The sequence below is a fragment of the Montipora foliosa genome, chromosome 14, assembly GCF_036669935.1.
Source record: "Montipora foliosa isolate CH-2021 chromosome 14, ASM3666993v2, whole genome shotgun sequence".
NCBI lineage: Eukaryota > Metazoa > Cnidaria > Anthozoa > Scleractinia > Acroporidae > Montipora > Montipora foliosa.
This window is the reverse complement of record NC_090882.1, coordinates 15,025,348-15,042,652: the sequence shown is the minus strand read 5'-3', so window position 1 is coordinate 15,042,652 and position 17,305 is coordinate 15,025,348. Positions and strand designations below refer to the sequence as shown.

The window sequence follows — 17,305 nt, the reverse complement described above, 5'->3', positions numbered from 1 at the left end:
CGTACTGTACTTTTAGAGCATTAAATATTGCTGTAATTTTTACTGACAGTTTATAGTAAAATCTGGGTTTTTGAAGTTCCATTTGACCTCCTATATAAGAAAGGGTTTGTCCAGTGGCTGTTTCATTTACTGGTTATCACCAACAAGACACGATTTTAATTGTGTACTACTTTTTTGTTATTTCCAGCCGCCATTGCTGATTCTGTGGTCGTGAAATTGCTCAGACAAGAGTACAAAAGACGAGCTGAGTTCAGGCCGCTTCTTTGGAGCACTGGCAAAGACATGAAGTTACATCTGGATGAAGTCTACACTAGACTTAAAATTGTCGTGAGACCAAAAGGACTTGGAGACTCAGAAATAGACTTGGGTAACATTTTTTGTTGTAATAAAGGTGAAGATTCCATGGTCATAGCAGAGGGAAGTCCGGGAATCGGCAAAACCACTCTCTGTCTTAAACTTGCTTATGACTGGGCGAAAGAATCAATGCCTTCTACCTTCCCTGTTTTCGAACTTGTTTTGTTGCTCAGATGTAGAGACTTCGACGGGGACATAATGAAAGCAATCTCTGAACAACTTCTACCCGAAGATATCAAGGAGAAGACCAAGAAAAGACTATGGAAATTTGTCATGGACATCCACAACCAGGAGAGAATTCTTATCATTTTGGACGGATTGGACGAACTCCCAGAAAAATCGAAGCATCACGTGGACAAACTTCTGCACCGAAGAATTTTAACGTTTTGCTATGTGTTGGCCACAACTCGACAAGAAAAAGGAATTGAAGCCCGGAGACAATTTTCATTTGATATTTGTCTTCTGATTGAAGGATTCAGTGAAAAAGATTCTCTTGAGTACATCAGGAAACACTTTAAGAATGTCGATCCATCCAAGGGAGAGAGACTCATTGAGGAAACAAAAGAAAACACTTTGTTGCATGCCCTACAAAACAATCCTCTAAATTTACTTCTCCTTTGCGTTGTTTATGAAGATCATGAAGGAAAGCTGCCGTCTTCCCGTACAGATCTCTATCAAATCATTTTCCGGTGTATTTTGAGAAGATATTGTGTAAAACGCAGTGTGAAGGCTCGTAACAGAGACGGGAATTTGGAGAAACAATTTGAAGCAGACCTCCTTGTTCTCGGACAATTGGCTTGGAATTGCTTGCTGAGTGATCGCCATAGTTTTCGGGAAAGAGAATTAAAAGAGTTTGAAAGAAGTGATGACAAATTGGTAGTTCGTTATCTCGGCCTTGTATATAAAGAAGAAAGTTTGAAGAGATTGAAGCCACGACATGAATACTTCTTTCTTCACAAGTCGTTCCAAGAGTATCTGGCTGCGTCATACATTGCGCATAAGTTACGAAGAAACCAGTTTAATGTGTTTGAGCATGTGAAGTTTTATGAGGTGGTCAAGAAATTTCCGCAAGTGTTTTTATTTGTGTGTGGAATACTGCGTGAGGAGGCAATTATTCTATTCACACAGATTGGTGAGGAGCTGGAGTATGGGTGGGACTGGCTCGAATGCAGTGAAGAAGAAGTGAATTTCTTTGCTGAGAGCTTCAGTGAAAGTGGAAACCCTGAACGAATGGCAAATGCTTTGTTCTCATTCATACCTTTTCCACGGGTCGTACACTTATCCTTGTTTATCGATGATCCGGATGCGGATCTCGAATTGCGTTATCATTGGAACCTAGTTGAGGTTTTAGGGGCATGTACAGGCTTTTCCAAAGTTCAGACACCTGATGTTCACATTGAAATACCTCGCGTTGTCTTATTTAGAAATTTGAAAAAATTGCAGTCTCTTCCAAAGATAAAAAGTCTCGACATCTCATATGAATTCGGAGAATTACAGGAATGTGATGATTGGGAGAGTGTTGCTGAACTCCTGAAAACAAGCGAGACCTTAGAGAAAGTGACGTTTTCTCTGTTGAATGAGTCGGGCGAAGGCTGGGCCAGGGCCCTTGATGCTGGATTATGTGCTGATACACCACTGTCATCTGTTGGTCTCAGGATTCATGGTTCATTGAGTGAAACTGCAATGAAAGCTTTAAAGAATCTCTTACGTAACAAATCTCTGTCCTCTCTTTCTATACATATCTGCGGAGATATGCAAGACTCGCTTGCTGTGGCCATAGTAACAGGCCTTGCAGGTCAAATTGCAGTTAAGGTCGTTGATTTGTGTGTTGACGGAAAGCTGAGTCTTCATGGTGCTAATTCAATAGAGCGAGGTATCGTAGAAAATAATTCCCTTACTACGTTGATGGTTTCTCTTCGTGGAGAAGTTCCTGAAAATTGGCAGGCGGTTGGGAGGAATATTCATTCACGAATAGGAAGGGAAAGATCCGCTTCATTTGCTCTCTTCCCAAATACCTTCGGCAAAGTGACAGCCGCTCAGGTGACACCGTGTTGTCCTTTTAAGATAACAGATGGATTACTTGCACAACAAAACGTCAATTTAAATGTTTGGGGTGAATTGGGTGGTGATGGTGCAGAAGCTTTATTTGAAGGCTTATCGCGCTAGCAGGTGTCTCACCTGACACTGGACATCCACGGAAAGTTAACCGATGACATTCTTAACTTCACAGCCAGATGGGTTGACAAACGAAAAACACTGTCCTCCTTAACTATCAACACTTGGGAACAGTTAACCAAAGAGGAAAAAACTCTTTTCAAAGAACTTAAATTAGACAAGAATCCAGCAGTTACCCTTAATGTGCGTGACGTTCCTGCACCTTCTGAAGAATCGCGTGATGACGAATTTGTCTGTGTTGACGACCATGAATCACTCATTGCGCTCTTTAAGGAAGCCAAAAATACCGGAAAACAAAGTCTCAACGCTACAATCAACATTGATAGCAGCGACGACTACTTCAGTCCTGAACCAGAAGTTGGTCTTGATCACGTCTTGGCAAGTAACATCACACTGAATGCTCTCAGTTTGGCATTCAACCTCGACGACAACACGAGCGATTCATCATGGTTTCTCCGCCTGAGAGATGGTTGGGCACGCCACACATCACTGAAGAATCTCACTCTGGTAATTGAAAACCACTCGTGGGCATTTGGAGATGAAGTGGACATTGGTTGGGTACGAAACACATCAGTGGAGAATCTCTTTGTAACAGTCATCAACCACGACGACTTACTTGTACGTCGGATTTGGTTTGGTTTGGCCGACAACAAATCACTGAAGAATGTCACTTTGACAATTAACAACTTCGGCTCATTGACGTTTAAATGGGAAAACTGTGGCTTGGTAAACAAGTCACTAAATGATTTCTCCCTGACAATTAATAACTACGGCAAAATATTATCTGGGATCCCAGGATTTGTGCGTCGATTTCAGTTTTTAACTACGTTTAATGTGACACTCAACTTATGCGGCGAAGGAGATAACGACACTTTAGATTGTTTTCTCCAAGAAGCAATGGAAAGTGAATCACTTAAGACACTGAGATTGAAAGTTAACGATCGACAAATTACAAATGGAAGCTGTGGATACGACTTCAGCAAATTTGTGGTGATTTCTCCATCACTTTCGCTCATAGAATTAACTTTCAGCCTTTACGGCGGGGAGGAAAGCTCGAGAAAGTGAAAGTTGGAACTTGAAAGCGGTTGCATCGGAAAACTGCAGGTGCTCAACTACTAAATTATCTCAAAGCACCCTGTAAGTTGTCGGTCAGTCCCATCGATGCAGACAAGTGATTGAATCAATAGGCTATGAGCAAAATCAGGGAATTTTACTCACAAGCCTTTTCGCGAGACTGACAGCAAGCGCAAGTGAGACGTTGACTTTTTAAATTTATCTTGTTGTCAACACGTTTGAATTACTAATTATCTTTATTTTTCTAGAGTTCTAGAAGTGATTTGTTTTCAAATTTGAAAAAACTACCGCATGAATAAATTAGTTTCCGTGAGACCTACGATGTTTTCTTCGTGTCAAAGCGTCTGAGGAAGCATTATGAAGAAAACAACTCCGTCCCTTCCATTCTTTGGAATTTGTATTTGGTTGCCATTGAAGATGACTGTCAAAGACCACGGAGCTTGTAAAACATTCTTCCATATTGATCAAACATGACTAAAGATCTTAAACCAAGGAAAACAAAAAACATGATGTAAAACTGTTAGCACAAACGAATTCAAGCCTGCAAGCAACCGCCTTTTGTAGTGCTAATTTTCGGAAAGCTTTTGTATGCTTTGGTGGAGGAGTGGTAATTAATCCACGAGCACAGTTACAGCTCCTTTTACAGAGCGTGTGTTGAAGTGCATGCGTTGTGAGTGACAATGGTGGCGCAACATTAGTCTGGTCAAGACTCAAGGGATGCCATTGCTCAGTAACAAGGACAGTTCATATGTGCCAGCAGTCTGTCGATCTAAAACGATTGTGGGTTATGTTCTTTAGTACCCAGTGGGCAACCGTTACTTGATTGATCCCGCCGGGCTACCAAATTGAAGCCATCGAGTTGTGTCGCTCATGCGCATATTCCTGCTCTCGTGCGGCGGGTCGTCTGGCGGGTCTAATCTGCAGGTCGTAGGTCGCGGGTTGCAGGTCATTGTTTCACCAATACAGAAAGTATCCTAAACATTCATAAAAGCTAACCTTAGGCCTAAAAACGTTTGTTTAGGCCTAATTAGGCCTAAGGTTAGGTTTTAAGAATGTTTAGGATACTTTCTCTATTGGTGCAACCCGCGACCTGCGACCTGCAAATTAGACCCGTCGGCTCTCGTGCTTGCATTCTTTAGGTTTGTTTTAACTCAAAATCTGACGCAACGATTGTTGCCCTTAAAGTGAAGGCACATTTTTTCTCACACGTCCTAGGTTGGCATACATAATAGGGACTTCAAGATCCAAGACGCGGTCGTCAAAGAGAACGCCGCAAAGTAACATTAAGGAGTTTAAGCAAAGACGACGGCTACGGCAACGAAAACGTCAGTCCAAAATATAACTTAGCGCTATCGCAAGTATTTTGCGACTATTCCGTCTTGTTCACCTTATACATATACAGGCAAACTATCCTGTAACCTAAAAGGTACAAACGGTTTTAAAGTCACAACAGAAAATTACTGTTTCCTTGTTATATGCTCACGTTGTCGTCGAAACAAAAAAGGTTGGTGATTTCACGTTGTTGTTTTGTGGAGTACGGTAGAGAAATGCACGGAAATTCATGTTGCACGTGCAGCACGAGTATTTTTCTTTTTTTAACCGATAATATTCTTGCTTCGTGTAGTTGCCGTAGCCGTAGCCGTCGTCTTTGCTTAAACTCCCTATTATCATTGGTTGGAAGAGGAAGAATAAGCGTGTTGCACGTGCAGCACGAGTATTTTTCTTTTTTTAACCAATAATATTCTTGCTTCGTGTAGTTGCCGTAGCCGTAGCCGTCGTCTTTGCTTAAACTCCCTATTATCATTGGTTGGAAGAGGAAGAATAAGCGTGTTGCACGTGCAGCACGCATTTTAGAACATATTTTTGCTGTAATCTGCAAAACAACAACGTCAAATCGCCAAATTTGCGGTTTTGACGACAACGCGAGCGCTACAAATGTGAATCTTTCGTTCTGATCATGAACCCGGGCGTTATCAGTTTACATTTAGGACACATGCTAACATTGTACGACGCGAACGAGATGGAATAATCGCAAAGAAGCGTAGAGCAAAATTGTATTTCAAGGTGACGTTCTCGTCTACCACGCCGTCGTAGATCTTAAAGTCCCCAAGCTAGATCTTTGTAGCACCAAGAGAAAGAAATGTGTAGCAAAGGTATTTATTTGCAAAAGTTCTTTTGGTTATTCAGAAGTTCCAACCACTGTAACAAAGAAAAGAAATCCTTTTTTACACAGCAAGCAAAGGTCTGTTTGGTCATAGTTAATAGAGGGGAATGGTTTGGAAGCTCGGCGAACATCAAAGGAGCAAACAAAGATGCCAAGATTTAGGTTGGAAGTCCACGACCGTGCACAATCTTTTGTTTTGCGCTCCTACACTATGCATGAATTACGTAACCAACACGTTTCTTTTGGTTAGTTCCTCAGTACGGAGTAAACAACTATTGTGTTTTGTGCACGATCAAGGCCAAAAAAAGAGAAGAAAAACCTACAACAAAGAAATTTATCGGGTTTCATAACCATTCCCCTCTATTAACTATGGTTTGTACATAAGTAACAAGAGTCGATGTCAACACGTATCCCCCCTTGTGATATTGATTTAACCATATTTAAGTCAACACTTATGCAATATTGTGTGGCAGTTGTTGCATGTAGATTTCTTATTTCGTAACTTTTTTAGTTACTTGTTTAGACGGGTTAAAGCAAGCAGACCAAGATGGTCTGAACTTGTGATTTTAGCGCAAGAATTTTTTCACGTTGATATTTATTGGGCGTGGATTCTTTCGTAAGTTTTTGACCAAGGCGTTCCAAGGTCACTCAACGTCAGAAATTGCATTCAATCAAGTTTCCATTGTACGTCAAAGAAATCTGAAGACATAAGGGCTGAGAAATTTAATTTGTTACGAGTTAGCTAAGCCAAAAATACCGGAAAAAATGGTAAATTTGTGTCAATGGTTACTTGTAGAGATCAAATGAAGTTTTTGCAGTTATTTCTTCAAAGATGCAATTTTACAGTGGTTATTTCCAAGGTAACAGTCTTATTTCGGATCGTAATAATAAAAGTTCTTTTTTAGTAAATGTAATTACTTTCAAAGCCTCTCTTCTGCCGGATTGTTCTGTGACTATCGCAATGGCCTTTTAGGGATCGTTTAAAGCGGGCACTGGAAGAAAGTGGAGAATTTTCTAAAACTTGACCATTCTCCTCCCCAGAGCTCTCCGTTTCTGTTGGTCACGTCCGACCGTGTGACCAAATGAAACGAAGGACTCTGGGGACAAGAATGAAACTTGTCATCCCCCTGTCAGGCCCTAGTTTCCGTAGTCTCCCACCATCTTTAATACATGGAGATGGTTATGAAACTCGCCAAGTTCCTTTGTTTCATGTTTTTGTCCGTATTTTTGGCCTTGACCCTGCACAAAACATACCTTTTTTCGAGAAGATAACCAATCAAATCCTTCGATTAAATTGTACGCAACTAATTTACAAACCCGTGCGAAGCGAAAACAAAAGAATTTAACATCGATTGCGACAACATTGTTCTCGCCTTTGAAGGTTCTAAGGTTTCATAACCAGTCCCTCGATTAACTATGCTCCCACGCAGCCGTTTTTGTGTCGTCACGCAGCTCTTCTGCCCACTTCAATTTTCTTAGATGCCAAGTTTAGCCCACAGATATCTCATTCCCAATACTCTTGCCTTTAATTTGGTCAGTTCCAGTGTTTGAGACACTTACTACAACCCTGGGGACACAAAACACTCTTTTCGGGTCACGTACACAAGATTTCAATTTCCCTCCCTAAACACAACGCTGAAAAAATTTAAACATTAAGACGCACTGTAGGCGTGGTACCTTAGGCACAAGCAAATGATTTATCAGTCAACCGTGGGCGCAACCGAGAGCTGAGCTCTTTGATAATTTGTTCAATAAAAAAAGCCTTAATGTGTCAGTAATATGTCATAAATTGTTATCTGTCGTTCTCTTTTTAATCCCCAGTTCCTTTTTTAGGGCTTCCGTCCGATCACGATCTTGGATAATTAATCAGGTCTGCTTGACTTAATTCGAAATTTTATGGTGCGTCTTCGTGTTTAAGTTATGTTTTGGTTTCAATAACATTCGTATTGACCAACATTTCAGCGATAGTGAAAAATGTAGCACCTGGGAAAAAGCCTGACTTCTGGCTACACTTTTCTTTCTGTGGTATCATTCACTTATCAGGGCTTCAAGCTAATCCAGCCAGGTCGACAACATGCTGGAAGGGACAGACTATAACACTAGAAATTCGATCTTTTCTCTGTCTGAACAGCAGTGTGTAGTTCTTTAAAGTCCTACAGTGTTAACAGCAGGGGTTGAGAAACAGGATCTCCGGTTTATAGTCCTTATCGGCAAGAAGACTTGAAAAGTCAAACCATTCGCAGATGTTATGTTTACAACACTTTCAACTTTCTCAGTTATTTTAAGACCCGAGCGTTGCTCTGGTCTGGGTTCCAACCCGTGTACTCCGACACGGAGACCTGATTCTTAACCAAATGAGCCAACCGGTCAGCGGTTATCGTTAAAGCTCGAAGCAAAATAACTGTAGCTGGACAAGATGGAGATTGCTTTGATTGGCCTCGCTTTCGATAGGTTGAAAGACGAAGGCGAAATTTTCTAGTCAGTCAAGGTAATGCAAGACCAATGCTTTCAACACTTACCGAAGAGCATTGATATAATAGATTTATTTCTTTGGGAAAAGTCGAATAAACATAATCATGAACATAAAAACTATGCAGACTGTAACTAGCATGATCCAAATCCACCAGGAACAAGAGGCCTGCGTTAATTCCTCCAGTTTTTCCGATTCTCGTTTGAGTTTTTCAAAATTGGAGTCTGCCAGCCTTGTCGCCTGTTCCAACGCCTAAAAAAAATAGGAGAGGACATTTTTTATATAATACCTCAGAAGAAAATACTTATCCGGGAAATGTGGTGCTTGAAAAACTAGAGAAGCACTGAAACACCGTTTTTTAACACAAACATTCAATTATAACCTAAAAGCACGAACTTAGTAACATTGAAACAGGTCGCCGGTTGACAGGTGTCGGAAACAATACATGGCGGACTATTGGTCGCCTCCTTCTTTAAGTCTTCCAGCACGACATGGGGAAAGTATGTTGTTCTGACTTCGCTGCTCACTGAGTTGATTTGGCTGCACAGGCAACCATCCTGCTAGTTGTGTGAGGTTGAGTTGGTGCCTGTGACTCAGTTGGATGTGTACACGACGGAAAAGGAAACAAAAGCGTCAAAAATCTACGCGCCATGTTGGAGAAGAGGAAAAGTTGAAAATCGAACTCCATGATAAATCTTTTCTTTTTTCAGTAAATCAACATGACTTCTTCCAATGTGAACGATAATCCTCTATAAATATAAAATCTTCACCGTTTATTACAACTGCATAAATAAACTCCTACCTTGTTATCTTCTTGTATAATATTGCTGGCCATGACGGATGTGTGTTTTAAATTCTTAGCCATCTTGATCATTTCTTCGGCAATGTTTTCCTGCATCTTCTGGTGATATTGTAGTACAGTGTCTATGCTATCGTCTTTTGTGTCTCTTTTCTTGTCATCTGTCAGCCTGACAATCATCGATTCTTTCTTAGACTTAAGATGTTCACACCTTACCGGACAAATTCTCCACTGGTTGAAAAATTTGCACGCACACTATGTTGCCGCGGTACGACGCAATATTTTTCGCTCAGTTCAGAAGGAAACGACCCCGGAAGAGGAAGGGTGTAGGGGGGGGGGAGGGGGGGGGGGGGGTGGGTGAAGACTTTGCATACGAAGGGGCGGGGATGCGCGTAGGAAATTTTAAATTTTAAACTCCTAAAGGAGACTAATTTGGGCGTGGCCCAGGCTTTTTTTAACCCCTACAAGAGACCAAATTAATTTTATATTTCTGCCTTCTGCCTACCTTCACGGCTACATATGATGGCTTTTGGCACAGAACACCTTAAGTGAGACCAAAATTCAAAATTTCTACCCCTAAGCGAGACGACGATCATCCTCGCCCCTAGCAATGTCCGTTACCAAAATTGAACGGGGAGGAGCGCGGGGAGTGGGGTGGGGGGAGGGAAGAAAGTGGCAAATGTGACATAAAGATGAATTTTTCGTAACGGTGATATTTCAGGTACAGTACGTACATACATAAACTTGCTTTCAATTCGGATTTATAATTCCGAAAGCTGACAAAATTAATGAATTAAGATAAATTGACGTAGACAGGGAGACATGTTTTATTTGGAGTCAAACAAATAAGACTAAAACTAGCGGTAATCAGAGATAAGGCGTTCGAGCTACAAGACCTAGTAAAATTTACATTTTGACTGAGAAGGATGGTTGTGTTGCATCAAATAGCAATTTAATCTAGATGCACCGCAGGAACAATTTGGTGGTTGTATGTTGTGCAGAGGTTGTGTTGGTTTTGATGTTTACCGTCACATTAACATGCTCTATTGATCCAACTTTTATCTGCTAGCAGAGGTTTCAGAAACGACACTGAAAGGGGTAGACTTTCATAAACCAGAATGGCACAAGGCACTTTCCCACAAAAGAACTATTGTTATTCCGATTAACAATTTCGTACGAACCAAGGAAGGTCAAATTGCAACGTCCATGACACCGTTAAAGTTATAATTGGATTCGTTTTGAAATTGGGGCTCAAAAATAGACTATCCTGATTGGTTCGATTGGTGTAGGTACCTCTGCAACTCCCCTTCCATTGTCAGAAAAAATCGTTTCTCGCTCTAAAAACAGACAAGAAGCTGACTAGAAACAGTTACTGCTGACTTCCTGGTCCAAGACTCTTTTCACCCTGGGATACTAAAGCCTGGTTTTCACTAGTGCAAGCACAGACGCAAGCCCATGAGCGCTTATTTCACCTTGAAAACGGGCCTGACGAGATCATAAGCACAACCCAAGGATCAAACTTTTCCCTTGTGCTTTGCGCGTACGCTTGCGTTCGCTTGCGTTGAGTGAAAACGGGATGTAACGAAACCACAACGCAAGCTGAGATATTCGTCCAATGAATAAGACCCGTTCCAGATTCCACTCGGAGCGCCGCGCTGTAAGAGAGAAAATGGAACCAGTGAGTTTTGTCTCTGCGTTGTTTGCTTGTGCTTGCGTTATGGTTCGTTTTCACTTGTCACGAATCTCTTGTGCTTCCGTTTGTGCTTGGGCTTGTGGTTGCGTCGATAGTCAAAGAATCACAAACATGCTTATTCACCTGTTTCGCAACCCTTGAGTGTCTTCCTTTTTATCTGTATCAAAGACAGATAAAAAAAAAATTAACATCACTACCGTATGAGGAGAAAACTTAGCATGCCTCCCTCATAGGACACCTTCACAGACCTTTATCCATAAATGGACGCCTAATAAAATAGTATTAACGTACTCTGAACAAAAAAAGCCAACATTTAACTATATGAGTGTTGTATTCAAGTACCCTAATTCGTGATCCAGAATACAAGAAATGATTTCTCTAAGAGGCCTAACTTTCGAAATTTTCCGGGGGAATGATGCCCCCAGACCCTCCCCCCCCCCTCCCCCCCTTCTCTACAAGGTCAGGCCTTCGGCCCTCGGAAAGCGCACCTTTTGTGCGTGTTGCCCATTCTCCGCCTACTCTTCAGGTTTTGCCGCCCACAAAAATTTTTATTGAAAACCGTGAAAAATCTGAAAAACGAATAAAGCTTATTCTCTGCTTTCTCAAATCCCATAATACATCTTGTTTATCTTCCTAAAATTTGGCATAATCATTGTTTTGGATTTCTCTTGGGACATAGATCTTCATGTCCCAAGAGAAATCGAAAACAATGCCTATGCCAATTTTTTTTTCTTTTTTGTGAGGGGGGGGGGGGGGGGTAAAAGAGGTGTATTATGGGATTTGGGGAAGTAGAGAATTGGCTTTTGGAAATAGTTGCTTACAAGATTTCAAGTAGTTCCACAAGTTTATTTCACATAAACCCGCAAACAATATGAAAAACGTGCTAAGATTTAAGAAATTTATCGGGCTGTACAGCGGGCCGTACTGTATAATATGGCCCGCTAAATTAGCCAATCATAACGCGCATACTAGCTATCTTAGAGATGAGCCGTTGAGTCTTTGAATTTTAACTTTTTAAGCTGCATTCATTTCAAATTTCTGCAAACCAGAGCAGCATCAAACTATGCCTGATTGTCAATCTGGTTGCAGTGTAAACCTTAACCAGTGTTCAAATTAGCAAAACCAGTAATATGAACTGTTCCTGAGACAACCCCCAAAAAACCACAGACCACAGCAAAAAATCCTAAGAAAACAAGAAAACACAGCATTACTCAATGTCTTCTTATGAGTAGACCTCATCTTTAAATTTAACTAGCCTAGTGGTGATACAATTTTTTTCAACTGTTTGCTTAGTTATAACAAAATGCACTGATATAATATGGGAAACACTTCCTTCCCTAACCCATCAACTTTTCGCAAAAAACAATTTGAACTAAGGTGGATTTCAAAAGAACCAATGCTACTGCTATTTATAAAATAATTAGGATAGTGCGCGCACTCTCATTGGTCAATATGTGTGTTTAGATGAGAGTATGAAAACACGGCTGTGACATCATACGAATTTTGATCGGTGATCTATTGTCAGACACACGTTTTGATTGGCTGGTAGGAAATAAAAATACGAGGGTGAATCAAGAAAATCTGTTTCAATCAAGAAGTAAAAAAAACCCCAGCATTTTCCTTCATTTGTCAAATCAACTTTGAAAAATATTTTATAGAAGTAATAAAGGACTTTTCTCTTAAGACTGAGCTGGAGAGAATAAAATTCAAGCTTTCCAAAATTGCGGGTATTAAAACACGAGGAACAATCGTGCGTAGTAGAGCGCGTTGGTACGAGCATGGTGAGAGGAATAGCAAATAAGCGTTCGTTTCAGTGATTAGGCCTAAACCCTCTTTAACATTTTAGCTTTCAATTTACGGTTCGGCTAACTAAACTTTGCACGAGATCGTGTGAAGGAAATAGCACTCGTTTATTGATTAAGCCTAAGAGCTCGTTTCAGTGATTCTGCGATTAAAAAATCTCTACTGTTCAAAAACAATCGTCTGTAGCGCTTCTTTCTGTTTCGGCTTAAGTCAATTTCTCTGTCATATGGTAAGCACTGGAGTCGAAGATTACAAAGTGTGCGCACGCGCCCTGCTAAAGGTAACATAACTACAGTCATAAGCTTTATTTCATCTCAAATTCCCGAATACCTACAGGAGCTAATATCTTCGAGACATTACAAATACACAGCACATACAGATACCTCCTACTAAATACATAATATTTAAAGATATATTCATTAAAAAGAAAAGCCGCTGTACAAAATGTGGCCCAGCTGGATTCTCGTTTTATAACCAGTAAACTCATAGGTACGGATAAAATCAGGTAGCGCATTCCGCAACGTAGCTGATAGGTAAGAAAAAAGAGAACTACTAGTCCAAACAAAAGAAAATGGCCGGTGTAAACTCGCGTTTCGCCAGCATTTTTGAATCGGAATACTGAGAATACACGATGATGCTGTACCAGAGAACACAGAAAGGGACGACTTCATTTTTTCGCCAACCAGTGTTTGACTTCGTTTTTCCAGATAATTATTGCTAAAAAAAATTAAGCCATCTTTACACCAACAATTTCTTTTATTCGGAGTAATTCTACTTTGTACACTGAGAGTTATACTCGGCTGCAAGAAAACACGACGGGCCATATAGACCCTTCCGCCTGACGGTTTTTGACGCCATCTTGGCTTGGGGGCAAACACGGCTAAATTTACAGTAAATGTATAGGATTTTGGCCGACTTTGAACCACTGTGGCGCCGCAGAGACGGATTTCCACTGTGAAAGTGTTTTTTTTTTTTAATTAAAAGACATTTGTACTGAGATTACCTTCACGAAATATAAAGAACACGCTTCGCGGCTTAGCAAATATTCCGCCGCTCTTCACCCGATTTTAAAGAATAATTATTAAATATATGGTTACAGATAAATACTATTTACAATTCTTCTCTTCAAGCCCCACCCCTGTCGATTAGAAACGCTTCTTGGACTTCTCGGGCTTTGCCTATAGGCCATTCCGGAATTGAGGAGAAAACTGGGGCGAGTTTCAAATTTGAACAAATCGATAAATTGGTACCATCGCATGAAGGATAACATTGAACTCTTATTTTTTTTTTACGATTTCTGTAATATTCATAAAAATAGGCAAACAAAGTGATTTTCACCTCTCCTTTTACCAAACAGTAGAAACATGACAGGATTTTCCAGTTGTCCCAAATCTGGTAGAATTTTTTTAAGAGTTTATATGGTTTTGGAGGACGCACGCAGCCTCAAAATTAGAGATGGATTTTAAACTATGTTTTTAAGTCCGTAACTTAGTCTCTGTTCGACCTAAAAGCATTAAACTTGGACAGATGACCAATCTCAAATTCATGTGATGGTGTCAATTTATGGCTTTGTTCAAATTTGAAACTCGCCTCAGCTCCCTGCGCAAATTCCGAAATGGCCTATAAATACGTGTATGACACGTGACTGCCACTCCCATTTCTCTCAAATCTTTCTTCTGCAAGTACCTTTCGAGCTCTGTGGTGTCTGCTGTCTGGATTTTATACTGACCGCCTGAATCTGCAGTCCTTTAAATCATCGCACCTAGGAACTCGACGCATGATGTAGGCTCAGAGTTAAGCATCGTATATCATGTCGCTTTCAAGATGATTTCCGCCTTGCTGGGTGAAATTTACAACGCCGTTTTATAAACTAGCAGTATGCAAGAAGGTGAGGCTGCTTACATCCCAGAATTAGTTAAACAGCTGTAGAATCCCACCTTCGGTTTGAAGTCTTAATAATATTGTAAAGTGGTATAGCAAATTCATACGACGCAATAATATTGCTTGGGGTGAATAGTGCATGTAATTTTCTAGTCCCTCGAACTCGTGAATGCAAACGATTAATGATGATTCAAAGTTAATTTGCTTGATATTACGGAGTTGATTGGCACATCGTCTTCTCATCTTATGGACTTGAAAATGTTTGTCAAGGTGCTTTTCAGGATTAACAGTGCGGAGTATAATTATGTGAGCTAAATTCAGAAGATAGTGGCCACTTATTTGCATATACTTAAGGGAATAACAAAAGCTCCGTTGTTATGTGTGTCTCGTTGTACAAAAGACTCCAATTAATTTGCATATGATGGCCCTGTCTGGTTCTACTTTTGGTCCAATATGTGTAAAATAATTTGTTTTTTGTGAACAAGATCTGTAAGCTAGCCTTGATTCAGCGATAAATTCCTGTGACTTCCAAAGCGAAGTGAATGAATAATAATTGATGTCGTTTTGTGAGTGCAAAAATTATTGTTGCACTCACAAAACGAGATCATTTGACACAACATAGCTAATAAATACCGCACACCGGTGACTCAGTTGGTTGAGCACCGCGCTGCCATGCGTGAGATTCTGAGTTTGACTCCGGCCGGACCCAACACTCAGGGTCTTAAAATAACTGAGGAGAAAGTGCTGCCTTTGTAATTACGCCTGCAAATGGTTAGAATTTTAAGCCTTCTCGGATAAGGACTATAAACTGTAAGCCCCGTCTCACAAATGTCTTCTATGCTCATAAGTGCCCTGTTGGACGTTAAAGAACCCACACACTATTCAAGAAGAGTCGAGGATGACGTTCCCGGTGTTGTGGCTGTCTTTTGTGAGTGTGGGTGGATGGGGCTAGCAGGTTCACATCAGCTGAATAGCTGCCTAAACTTCAACCTGCTCAAACAAATAAATAACAAACAGACAAATTCATTTGGGCAAGCATGCTTAACATTCCCATTGTGCACGCTGATGATGTCAGGAAAATGGTACCTCGTTGAAAAAAAACTTTCTTTCAAGCGACTTTAATTTAGTTTGGCCTAAATAACTGGGGTTTCAAAAGTTCCACAATTATTGTTTTATAACATTTTCAAAGACGGACTTAGTATGAAGGAAAATTATTTCCTCTGCTAGGCTTCAATGAGTTGTTTATTTTGTTTGTGAAAAGCATTTTGTCACCTTTCAACGATGTCCCCTCAGTTTGGTGAGAAACTGACAGGTGAATTCATGCATGTAATTGAACTTTATTTTCTGATTAAATTCATAAATATTCTCTTCATTTGAAGTACTTGGAAGAGAGAGAGAGCGAGAGAGAGAGAGAGAGAGAGAGAGAGAGAGAGAGAGAGAGAGAGAGAGAGAGAGAGAGAGAGAGAGAGAGAGAGAGATAGAGAGAGTTGTCAGATATAAGTTACGGTAGGAAGTGGCAAGAATCAAAGGAATTTATACAGGTACATGTTGATAAAACCCTTTAGTTCTGTGCCAATGGGCACTTAACTTAATTACAAAAAGACATGCATATTACAAGCATGTACATACATGTATTATTGGATACAAGGTCCCGAAAGATCTTAGATCATAGGCATTAAATGTTTTACCGGAAATTCATTTTAGATTTACTCATTTTCATACAATGTAGGTTGGATTTTTTGCTCTTGAAAAGACTGCCTGGTTTCTGTGCAAGATATTGGGGATGCATTCAACAAGCTTTGAATTGAGTACGTTTTTGTTTGATTTCTGAACTGGTGGTAACGTAACCTGCAAAGGCAACCAATTAATAGGTAGGAATACTAAGACCTATGTTTGCAAGGTATTTTGAATGGCACAGGAAAATATTGTAGAGTGCATGTCTAATTGATTACATGTATTTTTCTTGGTAGGTTAATTGTCACTTAAGTTATCAAAAACATTTAACCTATGAAGCCACTGCTTATACTCTAGAGACAAATACAAAGATGCCAACCCCTGGAGATCTAAAATCTAGAGAATTGTTTTCATCCGGACCCCCAACCTCCACCCCAGAATTAAGCTGCCCACTCGCCCACCCTCTCCACAAAAAAAAAACCAACACACGCACCCCCTGTAGCCCAGCAGCTCCTTCTGAATAAAAGAAAACCCTTCCACTGTTGTGAAGGTTACGATCACTCACATACCTGCCAACTCTCCTGGTTTTCCCGCGAGTATCCAAGTTCTTCATCAAATCTCCCTGGTCTCCCAGTTAGAGCACCTAATCTCCTGGGAAATAGCTACATGTACCGTGGCCTTTTTCAAACTTTTTATACTTAATGTCATTAATTTCGAGGTGTCAAAAAGGAATATGAAACAAGACGTGGATTGAGCTGTTCTCAATCCGAAAACGTAAAACAGAGTAATCAATTGATGTATGTTTAACGAGTATCATAATTGGTCAGAAATCAACCAATCAAATTGCACAGTACGTCAGAAAGTTGGCGGGGTACGGAAGTTTACAATAGCATTACTGAAGGTAAATGCTGTTTTAACCGAGAGACGTTGGGAACATTAAGATTGCCTTTGGGTGATTTTCAGAGAGTAATCAGACATTGTCGAAAATGACGTTCTAACATTGCAAAATTTTAAGAGGTCTTCAGATTTTTGTACTCTGCGCGTTGGCAGGTATGCACTCACAAGGTGGTATAGCTTGAGCGAGAAATTTGCAGGCAAACAGGAAACTTGCTTTGAATTTTTTTTTGTTTACACAGAGATCCATGCAATCAAACAATAATTTGGTACATGTAATGTGGCCTTTATAACAAACAAAGATAAAGAAAGCCATTTTGTTTG

General features: G+C 40.3%; 3 protein-coding genes and 1 long non-coding RNA gene across 7 annotated transcripts in view; 3 read left to right on the top strand and 1 right to left on the bottom strand.

Moving 5' to 3' along the window:
- The window catches only part of LOC137984650 (uncharacterized), a 32,479-nt gene extending 29,811 nt beyond the window's left edge, over window positions 1–2,668 (top strand). For all 3 annotated transcript variants that reach the window (XM_068831875.1, XM_068831877.1, XM_068831876.1), the window contains one exon: window positions 188–2,668. In XM_068831875.1, the coding sequence (XP_068687976.1) occupies window positions 188–2,520 (2,333 nt within the window). In that variant the 3' untranslated portion in view covers window positions 2,521–2,668. The remainder of the gene's footprint in view (window positions 1–187) is intronic.
- LOC137984658 (uncharacterized) lies at window positions 2,530–6,733 on the top strand (the record flags this gene model as incomplete). Its single annotated transcript, XM_068831891.1, has 1 exon — window positions 2,530–6,733. A coding segment is annotated over one exon (1,065 nt), but the record flags the coding sequence as incomplete, so codon positions are not given.
- Window positions 6,734–8,313: 1,580 nt separating this feature from the next.
- On the bottom strand, window positions 8,314–10,887 carry LOC137984662 (uncharacterized). Its single transcript, XR_011119132.1, has 3 exons — window positions 10,853–10,887; window positions 9,040–9,205; window positions 8,314–8,489 (listed from the first exon to the last, which is right to left on the bottom strand). It is a non-coding gene; the product is annotated as an uncharacterized lncRNA (long non-coding RNA).
- Window positions 10,888–14,140: 3,253 nt separating this feature from the next.
- LOC137984643 (uncharacterized) overlaps window positions 14,141–17,305 on the top strand; it is a 71,697-nt gene continuing 68,532 nt past the window's right edge. For both annotated transcript variants that reach the window (XM_068831862.1, XM_068831861.1), the window contains exons 1-2: window positions 14,141–14,420; window positions 16,143–16,284. The gene's annotated coding sequence lies outside the window, so the exon portion shown is untranslated. The remainder of the gene's footprint in view (window positions 14,421–16,142; window positions 16,285–17,305) is intronic.